The sequence below is a fragment of the Frieseomelitta varia genome, unplaced genomic scaffold (genome assembly GCF_011392965.1).
Source record: "Frieseomelitta varia isolate USP_RPSP 00005682 unplaced genomic scaffold, Fvar_1.2 scaffold_478, whole genome shotgun sequence".
NCBI lineage: Eukaryota > Metazoa > Arthropoda > Insecta > Hymenoptera > Apidae > Frieseomelitta > Frieseomelitta varia.
The window spans coordinates 173,245-192,868 of record NW_025110232.1 but is presented as its reverse complement, the minus strand read 5'-3'; the positions used below and the strand labels follow the sequence as shown (position 1 = coordinate 192,868).

The window sequence follows — 19,624 nt, the reverse complement described above, 5'->3', positions numbered from 1 at the left end:
TTCAATTTTACCAAAAACGTACGAGTTATTAAAAATTGAGCCTAATTTGCACCTTAAATTTAATAAAACATACTGTCAGATTCAGATCCTTCAATTTTACAAAATCATGCAAGTTATTGAAAATTTGAAACGACGTATTAATCACCTTAACTTTAGCAGTTCAACTTTAACAATTAATAAAATATATCAGATATTTTAATTTTACTAAATCACCTAAAAATGTAAGTTATTCAAAATTGAATGTGGCTTAATTTTTTTACGTTATTTAAGCTTAATAAAGTTAATAAAATATATTATCAGATCCTTCAATTTTACTAAAAACATATAAATAGTTAAAAATTTTAAATGGTAATTTAATCTTAAATTTAGTAGTTCAACTTCAAAATTAATAATGTATATCAGATCATTTAATTTTACTAAAAACATGTAAATTTTGTTGAAAATTTGAAATGGCCTAATAATTTAACCTTAACTTCAGTAGTTTAACTTCAATAATTGAAAATGTATCAGATCCTTCAATTTTACTAAAAACATGTAAGTTATTGAAAATTGAGAGTGACTTAATTTTCACTTTAACTTTAATAATTAGTAAAATATGTTATCAGATCCTTCAACTTTACTAAAAAAATATGAATTTAAAGTGATCCTTTATTAACGTAGCAACCAATAATTGTATAAACCTATCAGACCACACAGCATCGTTAATTTAAGATCACAACAAGAAGAGTCGCTCAATTTCTGAAAATGTTTAATTGTAAATCGAACGAAGAATATTGAAGAATAATTACCTGCCAGCTCAAATAACTAATAACTCTAATTCTCTTACGCGAAGATTTTCATCGAATTTAATTCTCAACTTACTTCTGCCCGGCGAAGATTCTTTATCTCTAACGTGAGCGCCTCGCATTGCTGTGTATACTGCCACTTATAGCTGCCTTCTCGCTCTCGACAGTCTGCAACAGGTGCAGATGCTTCTCCTCGAGCTTCTCCTTTTGCAGCCGCAATTTGTTGAAACTGCAATCAATGAGCAAGTTGTCGATGGGTAAACAGGTACATCTCTCTTTCCTCGATTAAGTTTTAATTGCATCGCGACGTCAGTCGAGTGTGAAATTTTAATACAACATTAATTTATGTAACAGCTTCGGCGAGGATTCATATTTATGCAGCATACGGTTACCGTGAATCACGTTGACGTGATAAATTATTTACGTGAGAAACTTGAGGGCGCAAAAATGCATAAAACTCACGTAATACATAGAACCAGGTATACAATAATAAAATGCAGTTGTGAACCAGATCTCGATTTTTTTAATTATTTTCAAAAGTGCATGAATTTTCACAAAAGTTCGCGGTCCAATTATAGCAAATGTTAATTATAAAAAATTATAAAAAAGTTGTTATAAAATACTCTACTTTCTATAGTTTTTAATATGTTTCTGCACATTTAAAATTCCTCTAAATGCATAAAACTCCACGGTCTATAAATTGTAAAAGTACTCTGACAAATGGTTAAACACGCTCTTCTGAATTTGTGGTTTCTCTCTAATCACAGGAATCTCGTGATTCTTTGTTAACACAGTCGTATTTCCAAGGATAGCATGTTTTTACCCCCAGCTATACTATCTAACATTTAGTGTCATGTGAAAGGACTATCGATCGAATTGCAGTTGGAGAGGAAGAGAACATTTGAAAAATTGAAGCTTTTTGTACTTAATTATATTATTTGTAAAGTATTTTAATTTGGAATGATAATAAAAATAAAAGGATCAAATAATTTTGCTCGAAATTTTCAAAAAATTATTTCAAAAATGGTGATCGTACATAAATTTATACGTATACGTATACGCGATAAAGCTGATTAACAATTTTATTCTATTAATATTCACGTATTTATAAATTTTTTGTGAACACAGTTGAAAGAATTGGAATACTCTACTTTGGATATATTTTATATAATATATATATATATATAAATAATTTAATAATATATTTATATTTATATATATATATAAATAATATAATAATAATATATATTTATATATATAAATAATTTAATAATAATAATATACAATGTATATTCCATATACAAATGCATAAAAATCCACATTTTGGTAATATGATCAAATATGCTCCAGTTTGCGATATTCGTTGTTTAAAGAAGTACGTTTTCACGAAGAAGAACGAGCAAAGTTAATCGTAACTCTGAAAAAGTCGGAATAAAAAGATGAGTAAGTTTGATAAATCTGTGACAGATCTGTCCTCGATAGAGGCATGTCTCGACAGAAGAGAAAAATATCGGAACCAGGATCTTTTATTGTCGAGTCTGCGAGGACTAATGGAACTTGGCCAGTAATCCATCAATCGGTTGTCAAAGAACGCGTTACTTACGCACAATTTGCCGTTGACTCCGATACGAAACTTCCTCCCAAGGGAAAAACTAGTTTTTCACTTCTTCTTCCTTTTTTTTTTTTTTTTTCTTTTTGCCATGCCAATTGAAGCGAGCAAGTTTCACAACAGACTCCCTAGAGAGGAGCAGAAAACAATCCTTTTTCTCTCTCATCTGATTTTGCAGTTTGTTGGAAGTTTGCTCGCATGACAAAATAAATCTTTCAACCAGGTTCGTGGGTTTTTAATAAGAAGAATCTTTTGGTAAGCGTCGGTTCTAAGCAAGAGAAAATTCCGCGCCGTTTTCGCGTGCGGGACGAGCTCCCATGAGGAGCTTATTTATAGCACGAAACAGAATCGATTTATCCCTTCTGGAGGTAAGCCACACCGTGGTCTCTGAGGCCGGCGTTACACACGAAGAAACGGGCGAACAAGGAGAGCTCGAAGAGAATCGCGTGAAGAATAAAGCGGGCGAAAGACAACAGAAGCGGGAGCTGAAGAAAAAGAAACGAAAGGAAGTTGGATAAAAGAGGGAACGAAACGAGCTGTTTTTTCAGTCAGGAAGGTTCGTAAAGGCAGCGGTTTATTAGGAATTTAGAATTTCGTAGGGATTTGAGAATCTGCTGTGAGTTTTACACTGATTTTTCGTGCTTCCTTTACGAAAGACACACCGCAGAATTTTTCATCGGATTTTCATCGTATCTCTATATTATTTGCACATCTTTCTAATATATTTTACAATTTATCATCCTTAAAATGATCATTCTTTCTTTTCTGAGATGTCCAAAGAAAAATGAAAAGAGATATTCCAGTTGCTCGCGATTTCACAGTGTTTGAAAGTGAACGTTGGATTAAAACAAGAAGGAACCATGCGTTTTTAGAAGAGAGGCTAGTTATTAGGAGAGTGGAGAATCTTTTTAGATAATTTAATTTATTAACATAGGTAGTTGTATAATTCTATCTCGTCTCCAGTTAATTAAAATATCAGTGCATGTCAGTTGAATGTCATTACTAGACTATAGACTTGTACGCATTTACGCCAAATTTGAAATGTGAAAACGAACAAAATGAGTATAAAAATATATAACACATTTAAAGCAAATTTTTGTTTAAGTTAATTTTGTTTGAATAATTATTTTGTTTTTTTGTACGAGTCACTGTCATTGTGCCTAACGAAATTTTAAAATAAACATTAATATAGGATATTTAATATTGTTATAGTATCGTAAAATATTCATAAAATGTGACGACAAATGTACAAATATTTTCGTAAGTCATTAAATCTTTATATATATATTATAAAGGTATATTATCAAACTCGAGTTTTTAATATCTTTTAATTTTTTTATATAAATATAAAGACTAATAAGTTATTGATATTTCTATAAATATAAAAAAATTCCAAGAATTTGCTTCATATTTCTTCATCATTACATCTTCGATATATGTATAGATTTTACAACTTTTTGAAATCTCAAGAAATTGAGAAATTTATATTTTGATAAATTAATGCTTGGTCTTCAACAGATTACATGTAACTGTGAGTTTCTTTCAGCTTTTTTCTCTGTACGTATTTTTTTCCTCAGAATTCAAACCACTTTGTTTGTTCGAATAATCACAGAATAAATTATGAAATCCACGGCAAAGACCGCTTTGTTACACGCAAGCACCTCGGGCAATTCGATATTAAACTTTGGAACGTTTCTGTGTAATCCTACCAAGTGATAAACCACAAAGGAAAACATTAATAACAAATTCCATGAACTGTCTTTAAAACAAAATTGTACTAAATATAATATTGTATTATTGCACTATTATGTATTATTGAACTACCTAAAATGACTATTCATGTCGTATAATTTCTCTAATAAAAAAATGTCCAAATATCTTCGTGAGTCACTATACATCGCGAAACGATGATTTGTTAAAATAATTAAGCTCCGTTAAATTTCACTGAACGATTAAGCTCCGCTAAACTAAATCTAATCCATCGTAAAAATACTGCTGTCTCGCTGTTTGATCCTTCGTTCCGTTTTCACGGGTTTCAATTTCACGATTCATCCCGCAAGAACTGACATTCGACAAAACACAGGGAAAAACCGAACGTACACCGGCCTTCATGCATGTTACACAATTTTGTCGGAGCTTCTATTGAAACAGTAACAACTGGACAAATGTTATCTACGCGATTAGTTGACTCTTCGTTTTCATGAATCGTCTAACGCGAATCGCCGCTGTTAGCAATTCAATACGCTAATTATCTCGTATTATTCAGCAAACGACTTCTTTGAAACTTATTAACGTTTCTGGAAATTTATTGATCAGTTTGAGATTCATGGCTGAAACAGCTTCTCTTTCTTTTTTTAGATCTTTCCTTTATCTACGATTTACGATTCATAGCTAAGGTTATCTTTTTTTTTTTTTTTTTCGCTCTAACCTGGTTCGACTATTAATGTGCTAATTTTCTGGGATGAATTATCCCTCCCAGTGTTTGAAAATGATTATCGTACAAAACAGGCTCCGATATTCGCCAACTTTGGACGATTTTGAATCAATTTCCGGGGCGATTCTCGTCGACAATCTCGTCATCAGCGCGCGATTGATTTCGCGCGATCAAATCATCGTGCTATTAAGCTGTCGCTATTATTACGAATCTACTCGATATCGTTGTTAATCTGATTATTGGGAAAGGGTGGGAGGAGTTTGATAAATTGTGTATAGTGCGTTTGCTGATAAATTGCCCTCTGAAAGAGATGGACCTTCATTGTACGATACGAAACTCGGAACACGCACGCAATACAATTCACGAACTATCGGCGCAACGATTCATTCGATATCGAATTATTAAAACACGATTCACATCTGATGCGAAGATACGAAACGTATAGAAATCGAAATTGCACGTGGATTCCGACAATTCAGTTGACAACTGGCAGGAGTTCAACGCGATTCAAACCTCCTTGCAATGATATTCCAAGCGTAGCATGCGAATTAAACGAGCGTGCAATTGATTAGTACGATGTTGAGCGTTGTTTCATCGTTTCGACATTTTTCAGTCGACGTAGAAGTGTCGTATAAATGGATTTAGAATATATAAAATTTTATATATAAAATATATAATATATATAAAATTTATATATATATATAAATTTAATTCGCGTTTTGCGAAATATTTTTCGATGTTTCGTGTTTTTAACAGCAATGATGATTATGCAAATCCATTCGAGCTAATTAAAATTGCGAGATCGGCAAATCACATTATGATCATGTCTTTGCAAATCACTTTTATTAAATTAAACTGAAAAGCTTCGTCTCAACATAACACTTCATATAAAAGTTGCTGAACATGAAAAAACGTATATGATAACGTAGCAGACACGTTAAATGAAAAAAAATCTACGTGTATTAAAATTCACGAGCGAACAGTTAAGAAGTAAAACGCGCGACTAGTGTCTAAATTGAGCGTGCTTTCATGTGCACGCGGTGCTCTTAAAACGCATTATAGGCCATCACCTTTAACCCTTCTTCTGTTATTTTCACGCTCAGTGACGCGTTATATTTTTCTACACTATAACATTTAACGATTATACGTGTATAAAGTTTTAACGGCGAAAAATTTCGTGGATATCTCACCGTTTATATTTAGTGACGGTTTTATTGGTTTGTGATTGATCTGACAGTTGTATAACGCGGCTCTATCCCCGTTAATTTGACCTCGCGTTTACCCTCTATTTTTATAAAAATTATTCCCCGTTATCACATTGAAGAAGATTATTTCGTTTTTATACCCTGTCTCAATTTCTTTTGAAAGATGATTTCTCTCCGAAACTGCACTTTGTCACATATTCGCGAAAATATGATTATTTTTTAAATTATTTTATCAAATAAATTTATTTTAATTTTTAATAAAATTATTATTTTATCAAATTTGTGAAATTTATTATTTATTAACATTATATTTTTATACGAATGGAACGTTGATGTTCCAGTATTTTCTTTTCCAACAATTTATTAATTATTAATTATTAATTTTTTAATTAACCTTTAAGAAAAATGAAAGCGAATGTATATGATGGAAGAATAAAATGCCTGAAAAATAATTACTTAAATAACGTTATCCTCTTATTTGTTTCTATGTTATTTTTGAAATAATCCCACGTTAGTTTACTTTACTTACAACAAAATAAAGTTTCTGAGCCTCGAACAGGTTTCGTTTTCATAATAGAATAACAAGTTTACGTACAGGTATGAAACAAAATAGATCGATACGAGATTTTAAAGCAAACTTGTAATTTCTTGAAGCGGAACGAGAAGAGCTTGTGCCTGATTATGGGTTAAATGTCATTTGCATAATGTTACGTGGAATAATTTCTATACGAGTGGAAATACTTGTACGATAACATGAACTTGGATCTTCAAGCAACCGTTCTTTCGTCATGTTTTAACGAAGAAAAAAATTCAGCTACAGTGAAAAATGAAAAAAGAAGAGATAAATGAAAAGCTTTCAGTTGCAAAATATCATTTATGAGAAATGTGTAATTATACGTATTTTTTTTTTTTTTCAAAATGTCCTATCTAAAATTAAACATCTGAATATCTCCTTTTATATTAATTATTTATACAATATTTGAGACTATGTATTGCCGCCAACAGATTTTAAGCATTTGTAACACAGAAATCCTGCACAATGTTTCAGAATTTCATTTTCAATGAAATTATTCAAGATTATTTAGAGATTATATAATGATTATATTGAAATTATGTAATGTGTCTTAATACGTGCTACGTAATTTAATTAAAAAAAAAATGTATGCTGTCTGGCAAAAAATATCGGTAAAAAGAAAAAGAAAATTATTGTAAAAAAATGTTTTATGTTAGCTTTCTGAAACTATTTAAAACGCTATTAAAGGAGACATACAAATATTCAATCTCGAGTAAGACACCCTATATATATATATATGTACATATGTAGAGCTTCTCATATCTGTATTAATAAAGAAACAAAAGTATTCTGTTAATAAAAAAAATGGTCATTTTTCTTATATTAAATTACAAGCATTCGAATAAAAATTAAGAAAATTAAGAAAATACTTAAAAATGCTATGTTGCAGTATGACAGTGTTGAAATTACTACATTCGAATTTCAAAATGGCGTTCTACAACGGAATAAAAAATATTCTCAAAGGCTTACACAGTTGAACCATTGGATCGCGCATTTTTTAGAGGCAAGTTATGAAAACGAAAATATAAGAAATGGAAAGAAGTTTATAATATTATAAAAAATGCAAGATTTTATTCAAAAATTATTTCGACATCTAAAAATGCATGCGTTGTAAGTTTAGAAAATTTCGAGTGAGAATAATGTTAACGACATTGCCAATTCTAACTCTAACTCTATTATGTCGCGTAACTTAAGAGTCCGTACATTTACATTTTAAAAATATTATTCTACACTTATTGCTTACAAAAATATCAACAACTATTAATTATGATCTTGAGTCGGAACAAATAGCTCTAATAAAACAATAATCTTTCTCTCCTACACATAAATGAAAGTCTCTCCTGCATTATATACATTTCGAAATGAATTTGAAAGGAATCGACGATGAGAAACAACAATCAAGAGAAAAAAAAAAAAAGGAAACAGAGAAGAAGATCGGAGGGCGAAAGGAAGCGAGTGAAGAAGAAGAGAGGAAGGATACCTGTTACATCTTCCCCGATATTTGTCCTTCCTGGTGCTCGGCTGACGCTGCACCACCTGTTCATGCTGCGGATTCTCAATCCGCGTTGTCTGCCTTTTTAAATGTATGTTCACTCGGCCAGCAACGATGACGACGTCAAGGCGAATTCCACGCGAATTCCTCGAATGTGTCCCTCGTCGGCTGCAGAGAAAAGCTGCCCAAAAAGTAATTGAACGACAAATATTAATCGATCCAGTCTGTAGACGTGTGACAGGTACAATGTCAGGCCAGATGGCCAGCAGCAAAAGGACGGCCGTTGTACCAACGAGAACAGGTCGAGACTGACCTGTCACCCGACGTAGTCGTGAATGTTTCGGCATCGGGAGTCACGACGTGTCTACCTCGATGCATCGCCACACGGGTTCACAGGACTGCCTCCTCCTCTCTGCTCTTCCTCCAGGTTGCGCGTTTACCTGTCACTGCGCACACTCCTGGCTGAAAACCACCCCATACGGCATGGCACAGCGGGATATTGGGGCTCCGAGAAATGAAATCAGGCAATGAGCGATACTGAAATCTGAATTCTCCTGGCTATGATGTTATTAACTTAATGTCCATCGAATTGGTTTTTCTCTTCTGTTATGCCTTTTCTCTTTTTTTTTTTTTTTATCGTTGCGTTCGCTGTTTTCTCTTCTCTCGTGGAGAATGATTGATGACCAATATCTTCTACAACATCATGTAATTTGGTAGCTACATTTATGTATTCAGGTTTTGAAAATTTCACTTCGCTTTGCTAGCAAATTTTGATTGACGTGCCATTGCGAAAGTACAAACAAACGACTACGTGCATGTTTTAGGTAACTGAAGAATGCGTTTAATACGCAAAAATATGTGGAAACACCGAGAATTGAGTATTTACTACAATATATAATTGATGAAAGAAATTTTTATTTAGCTTCTTTCGTTATGTTTGCAAAAATTTAAAAGCTCGCATGGTGAATTTCTTCGAAATTTCTAATCGCAATGATGTGTTAAATCAAATGTATGAGAGGCAGAAAGTATACAATAATAAAACATTATTCCACTAGTAAATGTAATAACAAAAAAGATGATTAAAGAGAAAAAAAGTTTCTTTCATAAATTATAATAACAAGGAACGTTAATAGTATGTTAATTAAACAGAGTTTATATTGTAGTGAGTATGAATAGTAGAAGTATAATATAACGATGAAAATAATTAAATAATGTTGACCTATATTGCTACCTATACTACTTGTTTATGTCTAACCATAGGCCGATCTATACTACTTGCTCGTGCTAGGCCTATATATATATATATATATATATATATATAGAGAGAGAGAGAGAGAGAGAGAGAGAGACTTATACTACTTATGCCTAATCAATGTATGATCCATTCATTGAAGACGAACAAAAAAAAAACTGACAGTAGAATATTTTTTCTCTTAGTAACACTAATTGCAATACAATAAAATATTTATTATATTTGTTAATAATTATATCTAACATTTATTAATAATAGAATGTTTTTAACAAAATATAATTGCCAAAACAAATAAGAATGTTTTTGCGGTAGTAGTGAAAGAAAAATACAAAAAATTGAAAAACTGAAAAAAAGTGAAAACGTACACGTCGCGAATTATGTTAATTATTATTTACGCAACGTTACTAACTATTAACCTATGCTTCGAAAAAACGTCCATCGAAATTCCTTTGAAACTAATCTTCGATGCGTTTCAAATAGAATTCACCGTTCAAAAAATTAGATTTCACCTAAATCTCACTGTTCCAAATCTCATTTTCATTCTGTCCCTTCAGAAATCATGCGTATTGATTTTTCCACGTTTCTCAGTAATTTATTCTTCGTTTCAAAATTTTCTAAATCTAAAGATCGCTTTGCGTTTCAAATATACACCACAAATTTATAAAAATTTACAAATTTATTTATAAAATTTTTAAAGAAGTTGAAAAAGTATACTTTTGAAAGACAATGGAGAAAATACCTCCAAAAAAGATAGTGGAAAGTGTACGCTTTAAAACGCGCTTCATTTCATGCCGATATCTCAATCCGTTCGGAAAATACAGTGCTTCAAAGTTTGTGTATACGAGTTAAAATTCGCGCCAAGATGTCTGCCATCTTGAATGGCGCCAGACGCCGTGACCTATATTTTTTCCTGGAATCTGTCTGACTGGGTGTGCGGTAGGTCAGTGACGAGCCGTGCGAAAGAGAGTGCGAGCGTTCGACGAGGACAGAGATAGGAACCAGCCGAAAATTAGCTTTGTCTTTGCACGACGATATCTCAGGAACCGGAAGTCGTATCGAAATGAAAGGGAAAGCGTTTTAAAGGGGAAAGTTCAACGCTTCTAACGATGTGCATCTTTGCGACAAATTACAAGCAACTTTGGAATTATAGTTACATAAACTTTCAGAACTTTTGGTAGGTTTCATGTAGTTAGAACAAATATTTGGTATAGTTAAAGACATGAAAATTGAAAATGTTAATTGGACAGCGGATGTTTATGCGAAAAATATGTTAAAAATGATATTTTTCTTAGTATAATTAATTAAATGTTCATTTTGAACATTATAGTTCTGGTGATAATGTTATATATATATATATATCTGGTGATAATGTTATATATATATAAATGTTTATTAGGCAGATAAAAGGGCACATAGTTGTGTGATGTAAATTATCTTTTGCAAATCGTTCGAAATTTCGAAGTCAAATTTACTTCCTTAAACAATACCAAATAAGAATATCGTCGTTTTTCATAAATATAATTTAACGAATGTTAATTCTCTTTTCAACAAATCATATACCTCGTTTGTATTATGGGACTTCATAGCCCGTGTTGTAAAAAAAAAAAAAAATGACCTGAGTAATAAAAAATCACTGGTTTTTCAACGGTGAATTGGAGAATTATATCAAATGAAACGATAGAGGTTGGTCAAATAGTGAATGCGCCAGAAACATGATTTTTGAAACCCATTACAATGTTGTCGAACCATCGCGAAGTCTTCTTCGATCAATTCTATAATTTGTACCTGAAACAAAGCTAAGAAATTGAAAAAGATTGATAAAAATTTGTAAAATATAAATATTACAGTTCGATGAAACATTATTTTGTTTGTAACTGACAATTTTTTTTATTTATTGTCAGTTACTTTCTTTGATTCATATTCCATCTTGCTAAACCTTTAGTGTACACATTTTCTATAACTAATACTCTCTGTAAGTTAATGTATCTGAAACAAACCTATATATTAGATTAATATTATAATTTAAATAAAAAGATCTTCAATGAAGACATATTACACATACAAAAAAAAAAACATTGAAACATTTAGAATAGAGAAAATCAAAAAAAAAATGATAAGAAAATAACGAACAATCACTATTATTAACTCTGATAACGAACAGTCATTATTATTGACTTCAATAACAATAGATTGGATACCAGAAATTTATATGGATTAGAAACTCATATTTCGAAATATTCTACAAAGTACTATCGATTTAATTATTTTGTAAAAATTTTCATTGTAATATTTAATTGTTGCAATACTTTCTTCACTTTATTTTATATATGACACACGAGATCAGTTACATCTTCATACATGTGAATATATTAAATTTATAAAATAAAATTTAACAAAGTTATAGCTAATAAAAATTATATATTTTTTAAAATTATATATTTTTTATATATTTTCAGTAATAAATGCAATGGTAAGGAGGTAAATGCTGAAAAAGGAAACCTAATACAGTAACTAGAAGAGCTACTGACAAAGAAAATTTAAAATAGCCGGAAAGGCCATTGAAAAAAAAAAATCGCGATACAATATAACCAGAAGGGCTATTGTCAAATCTACATTCGACGTGAATCCGCGCGACAAACCGTATCTTGTTTCGCAACACTAACTCACTAGTGCTACTAATTATGAAATAAGAAATTTTCAAAGTCAAAGAGTGCTTCGTCATAAAACTAAAACTCCCGAAAATAAGTACGCAACACTATTAATCTATGCACTCGTCTTCAGAAATACGCAACACTAATTTCGACGCGTTCAGTGCAATCATGCTGGAGATTGCTGATAAATGATCACTGCTACAGCTCTTGTAGCTGCATCGAGTGATCCAGGTGCATCCATAAATCCAATAGAAGAATTTGAGCGAATTTTGTAAACGCAACACTACTTCAAGAAACGCGATCATTCATTATCGCAACACTAATTCTAAAGAAAATAAAAGAAAAAATAATTGGAAATCTCGATGGAAACAAACACATTATCGCAACACTAATTCTAAAACTATATATATTCAATGAGAATTATTATCAAGAATACAAAAGCTACTATATGAACAAAAAACTGATATTCAAATATTCTAACATTCTAAAATTAATTAAAAGCAACGACTCTATTTAAAACAATGGAAAACAAGACAAATTTTACTATAAACTCCAGGATAACTTTAAAAATTCACAATCAAAATTGCAAAAAAAGACAATCGCGGTACGATAACTCGCAACTCTAAATCAAACACGATTATCATTTCTTCGCAACTCTAATTCAACCCGTAATCGATCTCTCGCAACACTAACAAGAAAAATCGCGATTTGCCCTAAACGATGATGAACGATGATGGAGAAGAAGAAAAAATACAACTACAAATACTAAAAAAGCATAGTGACAAAGTAGTAACGAGAATGATCTCCCATGCTCTGGAATCATTTAAATGATCCAGAGGATAAGAAGCCATTTGTTGTGACCCTCTTCGTGGCAGTTTGCCGGGCCTCTTCGGCTTTCAGCCTCTTCTTTCTTCGAGCGCAATGCTCGCTGAAACTTACATCTAGCTCGAGTCTTTCTAATCGCAAACCAAAAAATAACTTATAAAGGTGAAATGAAAAGATAAATCGCGGAAACTGAACCAGATACACATGGACGACCATCGATCATAGTGATCGTTGTCCGTTCGCACGTGCGTGCTCGAGCAATACCTACATAAACGATCGTTTCGGGACCTACTAGCGACCTATCCGCGACCACGACCGCGATACTAAATTCGAAAAACCGAAGAGTAAAACCAGAAACAAGTGGCATGCTCCATTTGTACCAATTTCACTGTCGATCTTTCAAATTAGATTTCCTGAAACAGGTTGGACACGCGAAAAGGGGACACGCGACCAGAGACTGTGCCAACCTGCCCGGCCCTACCTACTTATAATTAAACNACAGGCATACCAGAAAGTAAGCTACCTATCCTATCCAGGGGCCCTATATTTAAAAAATGGCAAAACAGGCACACCAACACACTCACTCCACGGTTCTCACACATACCACTCGGGCGCAGACCTAAACTAGAGAGGACGTCCCGGGACGCCTCCGACACCCGAGCTTAACATACAACTTTCACACTCTAATTTACGTACCATTTTTCTGAAATCGACTGACGAAGGCTAGCGGCCATTGCGTAAAATGCTTATTCTTAATTTTCATCATTTTCTGTATATATTTCAACTTCTGTATATTGTCTGACGTAATGACATTATTGAAATAACTGACACGGTATTTGATATCTTTCATTATCATTTATTAAGATAACTATGTTCGTATTCATCATTTACTATATTAAATAATATTGTATATATCGGATTTATACCAGCAGTATTTGTGAAATTTAAATTAATTTTTATTAACATTTCAAAATTATATTGTTTCGATTAATAATATTCGATAATAATAGAAACGACGCAATTCCACATCCTAACCATACATACACATGCAGAAAATACGTCGTGCACGATACACTAACGCATCGTCAGTCGCTGAGAGATTATTAAGCTTAAAAACTATGGTCATCATGCCCATTGTCTTTCTCCCATCCAAGTAGCACCTAGGCACGTGAATGAGATCCTGACAATGAACACGGAAGGGGTTAAATCTGAAAATCCTGAGAACTAAAAGAATGATTAGTTTATGTAAATTGTATTTAACGGACTATTGTATTATTTTATCTCAAACTCTAATAATTCTACTCTTTCAGAAATTATTGAAATTGCGAAAGAATGAAGACAATGAACAAGAATTGAATTTATTGAAAAAAATATGAAATCTAACAACTGACTCAAACAATCAAAATTAAACAACTCTAAATCAAATATTAATGGAAACAACCTCAGGCGATTTCGTTATCAAAGCATATTTTCGAAAATGCGAAAGCAGTGTTCAAATGCACTTGTTGCTTTGATTAAAAAATCTGCCTGTCGCGAAGTATCTTCTTGCACACAAAATTTCACATATTTTTCCACGGAAAAAATTCTAATCTATCAAACTTCAAATTCTGTGTTGAAGTTCAGAAAACTCATTTATAATGAGTTTTAAAACTCAATTAATTAAATCATTTGATACTATCGTAAAAGGGAAGATAAAGTGGAAAATTATTAATTATTATAACAAAATATATCCAACCACTATCAATAAGTAATAGCTACATCTTTCATAGCAACGAAATCGGAGGATATCCGATTTCTACTATAAAATGCTCAAACAAACTCGTGTTAATAATAATTGTTTATAAATATTTATAATTTCTATTCATATAGATATTCATATGGATATTTTATTTTTACAAACATTTATATTGAATATATTTTGATTTTATAAGTAATTACTGTAACTATATACATTCTAAACAATTGTTAAAATCGCGATGTGCAAGAAACCCTATCCTGATCTAATACATAAAAGAAAAATTGTTACTACTCACGGGTATAAAAAATACTCGTGGTCACTATGCTCATCAAAAATTCTACGTATACAACCAATCACCCGTGCCGATTCGGATCTTTCGTCCTACGACATGATTGAGTGACCGGAGGAACATAAATGCATGCGACTCACAGGATAGATGTGAAGAACATTATCATCGATGCTGCACTGGAGCAGGGAAAATCATGATGATCCTCGTTGAATAGATTACATTAAGAATCCCATGGTGGAAGTGAACGCCGTGAAAAGTTTCTTAAAAAACGTAAAACATTTTGTTTCTAAAGATGCAGTATTATTTGTAAAAATTTAAATTTTAATAATGATAAATATCGGGACTAATGATTTGAAATATTTTTATTTTATAATTATAATTTTATGTTCGACTTTAGTAGAAAAAGAACTATAAAGAAACAAAACTTAAATACAACATGCCAAAGTACTTACATTTTTAGATTTTGAAGTATCATAAAATTCTTGGAGGATTAGGGGAAGTGAAGATTGTAGAAGATCTATAACAAGACATTCAACATTAGAATTTATATTTAAAAGCAAGGCAAAGTCTTAAGTTAGAGATAATGAAAGATTCTTACAGTCTTGGCTTTAGAGCCACCGTTGGAATTTCTCCCAAAAAGGCAAAGAAATTGCTGTGAAGCTGTAACAGACGTCAAACATTATACTTTATTGCTAAATCTGAATTAAATAAATTGAGATACAATATACAAAATTACTTACCATCTTGATCTCCTGAAGAGACCTTATCCTCTTTAGCACTGACTCTAATACCGAAAACGAATATTAATCAAGAGAGAAAGCAAAATAATAAGACTACCAGCGTTTGAGTAACAATCGGCGGACTCACTGATTCTAACTTCGCGAATTATAATTTAAATGAATTAATAATAATATTTAATGAGAGCCAGTTTGCTCAGGAAAATATTAAAATATTGTACAATAAACACTGACTCTAGCGACCGCATTGCGCGCGGTTACAAGAATTTTCTGAAAATAAAATTGATTAGTAAAGGGAGGGCGAAAGATACGTTCATTTAGAAAATACTGCTATTGACTTGAATATGTATTAAAGATATTAGTTGTAAATTATAAAGTATTCCTTAATACTGAATACTGTAAATGAAAAACGATTATTGTATTCTGAAATTGTACTTTGAATGTTCGTTATCAGAGTAGGAAATATGCATATTAGTAATATATATCAGGCATTATAAATATTCGAAAATGTTTGCACAAATCAAAATTTCACAGCTAAATATATTTAAAGAACAATACCACGAAAAACGCGTGTCTTGCTTCGAATGGTTTCAATTGCATGTTAACGTTTGAGAAAAGCAAATACAGTATAATAAAGTACGAAAGTTTTAAATTTGACAATATAATACAAGAATATATACATCTATTTGATAGCATATGTATACTGTTAAGCTAGCATATATCCAAATAAAATATTTATTAATTTAATCTGTTCTCGTCTTCCAAATAATTACAAAATTACACATTCGGAATTGTATTTCAAATATATAATGAATTGTATACCAAATGTTACCCAAAATAAATAAAATATTGCGAAATTTCCGTGAAAGTTCATCAAATTGTCCATTAATGATCGTGGCATCTATGCGTTCTATGTTATCTCTGCAATCAAGGAATAACCTGCACAAAGAGAAACCAAAAGTCAGAACAAATGGGTTAAATGAATGCAAACGTATAAAAATGAAACGATAATCAACATCAAATTCTATCAAAAAGACGTACGAAATGATTTGCCGGTAACCTTACAAGTGAAATCGACAACTGAAGAAAAATCAACGTAAAAAGTTTCAAAACACTACACGATTTCGTTACTGTAATGTTCAATTAATCGCAAATTACAAATATTTTAGCATAATATATTCTGTTTAAATGTTTATATGCTATTATTTCTTTAATTGTTGAAAATTATAAATATAATATGTAACGATTATTTGGTTAAACCTTACCTTGAGTTGAAGCCAAGAATGCACGTTTTATCTTAAAAATACACAATACATACAAAAATCTAACAACTATTGATTTATATTTTTACCCGAGAACTTTTGAATAATATCTCTTTCTGGGTGATTTTTCTGAATAACACTTTTTTCTTTACAGAGATGAGATGTGCTACCTTCTGCCATGTTTCCCGTTTAAAAATCGATTGTGAGAAATATCGATTAGGCTCGAGAATCATAGGAATTGTATTGCATATTTCACCGTGTAGTGGCGCTGTAATCTTTAACTAATTTAAATCCAACGTGTTTCGCACGAAATTTCGAAAACGAATGCTTTGCAAAAAATAATTGACATCATACAATATAACTTTATAACAATATCTATGGAAATATTTCTTTGGTACTTCCAAGCTATATAAATAAAGCTATATAAAATCAAGTTTGCAGAATTCGTTCCAACTCTGAAATTACACACTAAAATAAGTAAAAGACGTTATATCTAATTCATATCTAATTATTGTTAAAAAATATATCTCAATCAGTTTTTTCTAATATCTTTAAATAGATGTAAATAATCAAATATATAATAAACTTTTCACCTGAATTTCCATCAATCGTTGTTTTAAATCATTATATTCCTTCATTGATGAAGTATCACCACATTCAATTCAATAAATAACTCTCGAAACAGATGTGACAATGCTGTTTATATTTTTTGATTTTAATTCTCATCACTAGTAGTGCTACGGTATAAAACCTGCCTAAATCGGTATGACAGGACGTGACACGAAAATGGTAAGAGAATTTCAAAGATCTCGAAATTGTAGAACAAAAAATACATTGTATACGAGGTCTGTTTATATACTTCGTTCGTAACACGGGACATAAGAAAGAATAGGATGTTCAGTCTGTGCTAGTTAGTCAATGTCAATGGCGAAATAAATAATTTTATGCCAAATCGGTAATATTGGAAATGACACTAAAATGGTAAAAAGATTTTGGAACCTTCGAAGTATGCAGTATTTATACAAATTACAGTATATACCTCATCTGTGAACAAATGTTATTCTTTATTGACATAATTTTTAATGATTATTAATAAATATCACTATTTAATACTTATACTTAAATAAACTTCCTAATAAATAACAAAATTTTCTTCAGTATCAGATTTATTTTGTTTATAAAATGATCATTTAAATTATATACTTCAATTCTTTTTTTCTTACACTAACGTAAATAGCTAGTTATTTACTTACTGCTCATCCTCTAAACTTAGATATATAAAATCATATAATTGAATATTGGAATTATCTCAAATTACGTATCCGTTTTCTAAATTTTTAATATTATTATATATACGTTGTATGATAAAAATAGTTAGAAATTTAATAATAATATTAACATTCAAATTTTTATCTAAGCAACATCTTAATAATTTTTTTCCTAGTTAATTAAATACCACATGTTTCACATATTCATTTGTGAAAAAAATCACAAATTATAACTTTACTTATTTCACTTTTTACATATTATTTATTTTGTTAATAGGAAATATTATCTTTTCCAACCTGCTAAAAGTTTATCGAAATATTTTCAGAAATATAACACTTACTTTTATACAGCTTTCTAATTTTGGAGTTATAACAATTTAACAGTTCTGAATACTATTTTTAAAAAAAATTGTACTTCTTTTATTACAAATTTTTACTTAAAATCTTTTAAAATATCAAATTATTTTATACAGAATTTTGAATAAATTGGGATCTCCGAATTTGTTTTCATCAAAAATCTTATTTTAGATTTCATATATTGTCTATATTTAATTCTTCTACTCCTTTTGCGACTGTAAAATAATTATATTTTTGAAAATTGGCAGCAATATATTTGGCATGTTAATATTGCTTTATAATATATTTATAATTACTTCTTTATTATTGCAAATTATCTACAAATATTTTTCTTTTTGCGTAACCGATCCCAGTGTCCCTTGTATCACATTTAAATTAAGTATTAGTCTATTATTTTTATTAAAATATTGCTAATATATCAAATGAATACAAATTTTGAGTTGTTTAAAAACATACCAACTGGTTGTTTAAATTCTATAATGTAAATATCTCTTGAAATTAAAATATACTAATAAATATTAATTAATATAAAATTAAATGTAAACTAAACTTGTTTTCACTATTTATATAACTTGTTAATATTTATGCTCAGATGAGAGCCAGATTGATATTAAGCGTTGAGTTTCAATTTTTATGCAGTTTTTTATATTTATATTATTAACTAAATGATATTAGTATTGATTTTTTCTATTTTTTTAAAATAATATTTAATTATGTTATACCAATTATTAATACTATTTTCGATAAGTAAATGACTAACTAAATCTCAAATATATTGTCTATACCATTTCCTATTTTATATATTATTCTCTTTTTAAAACGATTAAAATTAAGACAACATTTAAATGTCAGTGTAACTTGCCTTTCTTGAAATTAGTTAGAAAAAATTCGATTGTTGAAACAATTTAAAGATACTGATTGACAATTGCTACAAACAACTATTTGAAAACAAAATTAAAAAATATACCAAGTGTAAAAGTGAGACTCTAATGAGTAGTAATATTAGCTAAAGTCTTCCTAGACTATTGTCAAGGAAAACATGGGTAAGGCTTTTAGTTTTATTCTCTTAATAAACTATTAGGATTCTTTTGCACAAAAAATAAAAAGAGATCTTGATATAAAAATTAAGTAAAAAGATCTTGATAT

At 30.5% G+C, this 19,624-nt stretch overlaps 1 protein-coding gene across 2 annotated transcripts; it reads right to left on the bottom strand.

The window, feature by feature from the left end:
* Positions 1–861: 861 nt before the first annotated feature.
* LOC122532848 lies at positions 862–8,707 on the bottom strand. Of its 2 annotated transcripts, XM_043661967.1 has the most exons (3): positions 8,413–8,707; positions 8,088–8,280; positions 862–1,014 (listed from the first exon to the last, which is right to left on the bottom strand). In XM_043661967.1, the coding sequence occupies exons 1-3, from the start codon at positions 8,444–8,446 to the stop codon at positions 888–890; spliced, it is 354 nt and encodes a 117-aa protein (XP_043517902.1). In that variant the 5' UTR covers positions 8,447–8,707; the 3' UTR covers positions 862–887. The 2 variants fall into 2 exon arrangements, with proteins under 2 accessions (XP_043517902.1, XP_043517900.1); XM_043661965.1 differs by having other exon boundaries at positions 8,088–8,699.
* Positions 8,708–19,624: the final 10,917 nt, after the last annotated feature.

Coding starts and splice junctions, on each gene's coding strand:
- LOC122532848 (XM_043661965.1), bottom strand. CDS start 8,446: ATGCCGAAACATTCACGACTACGTCGGGTGACAGGTCAGTCTCGACCT. Junction 1,015..8,087: donor TATCGGGGAAGATGTAACAG/GTATCCTTCCTC, acceptor CATTGATTGCAG/TTTCAACAAATTGCGGCTGC.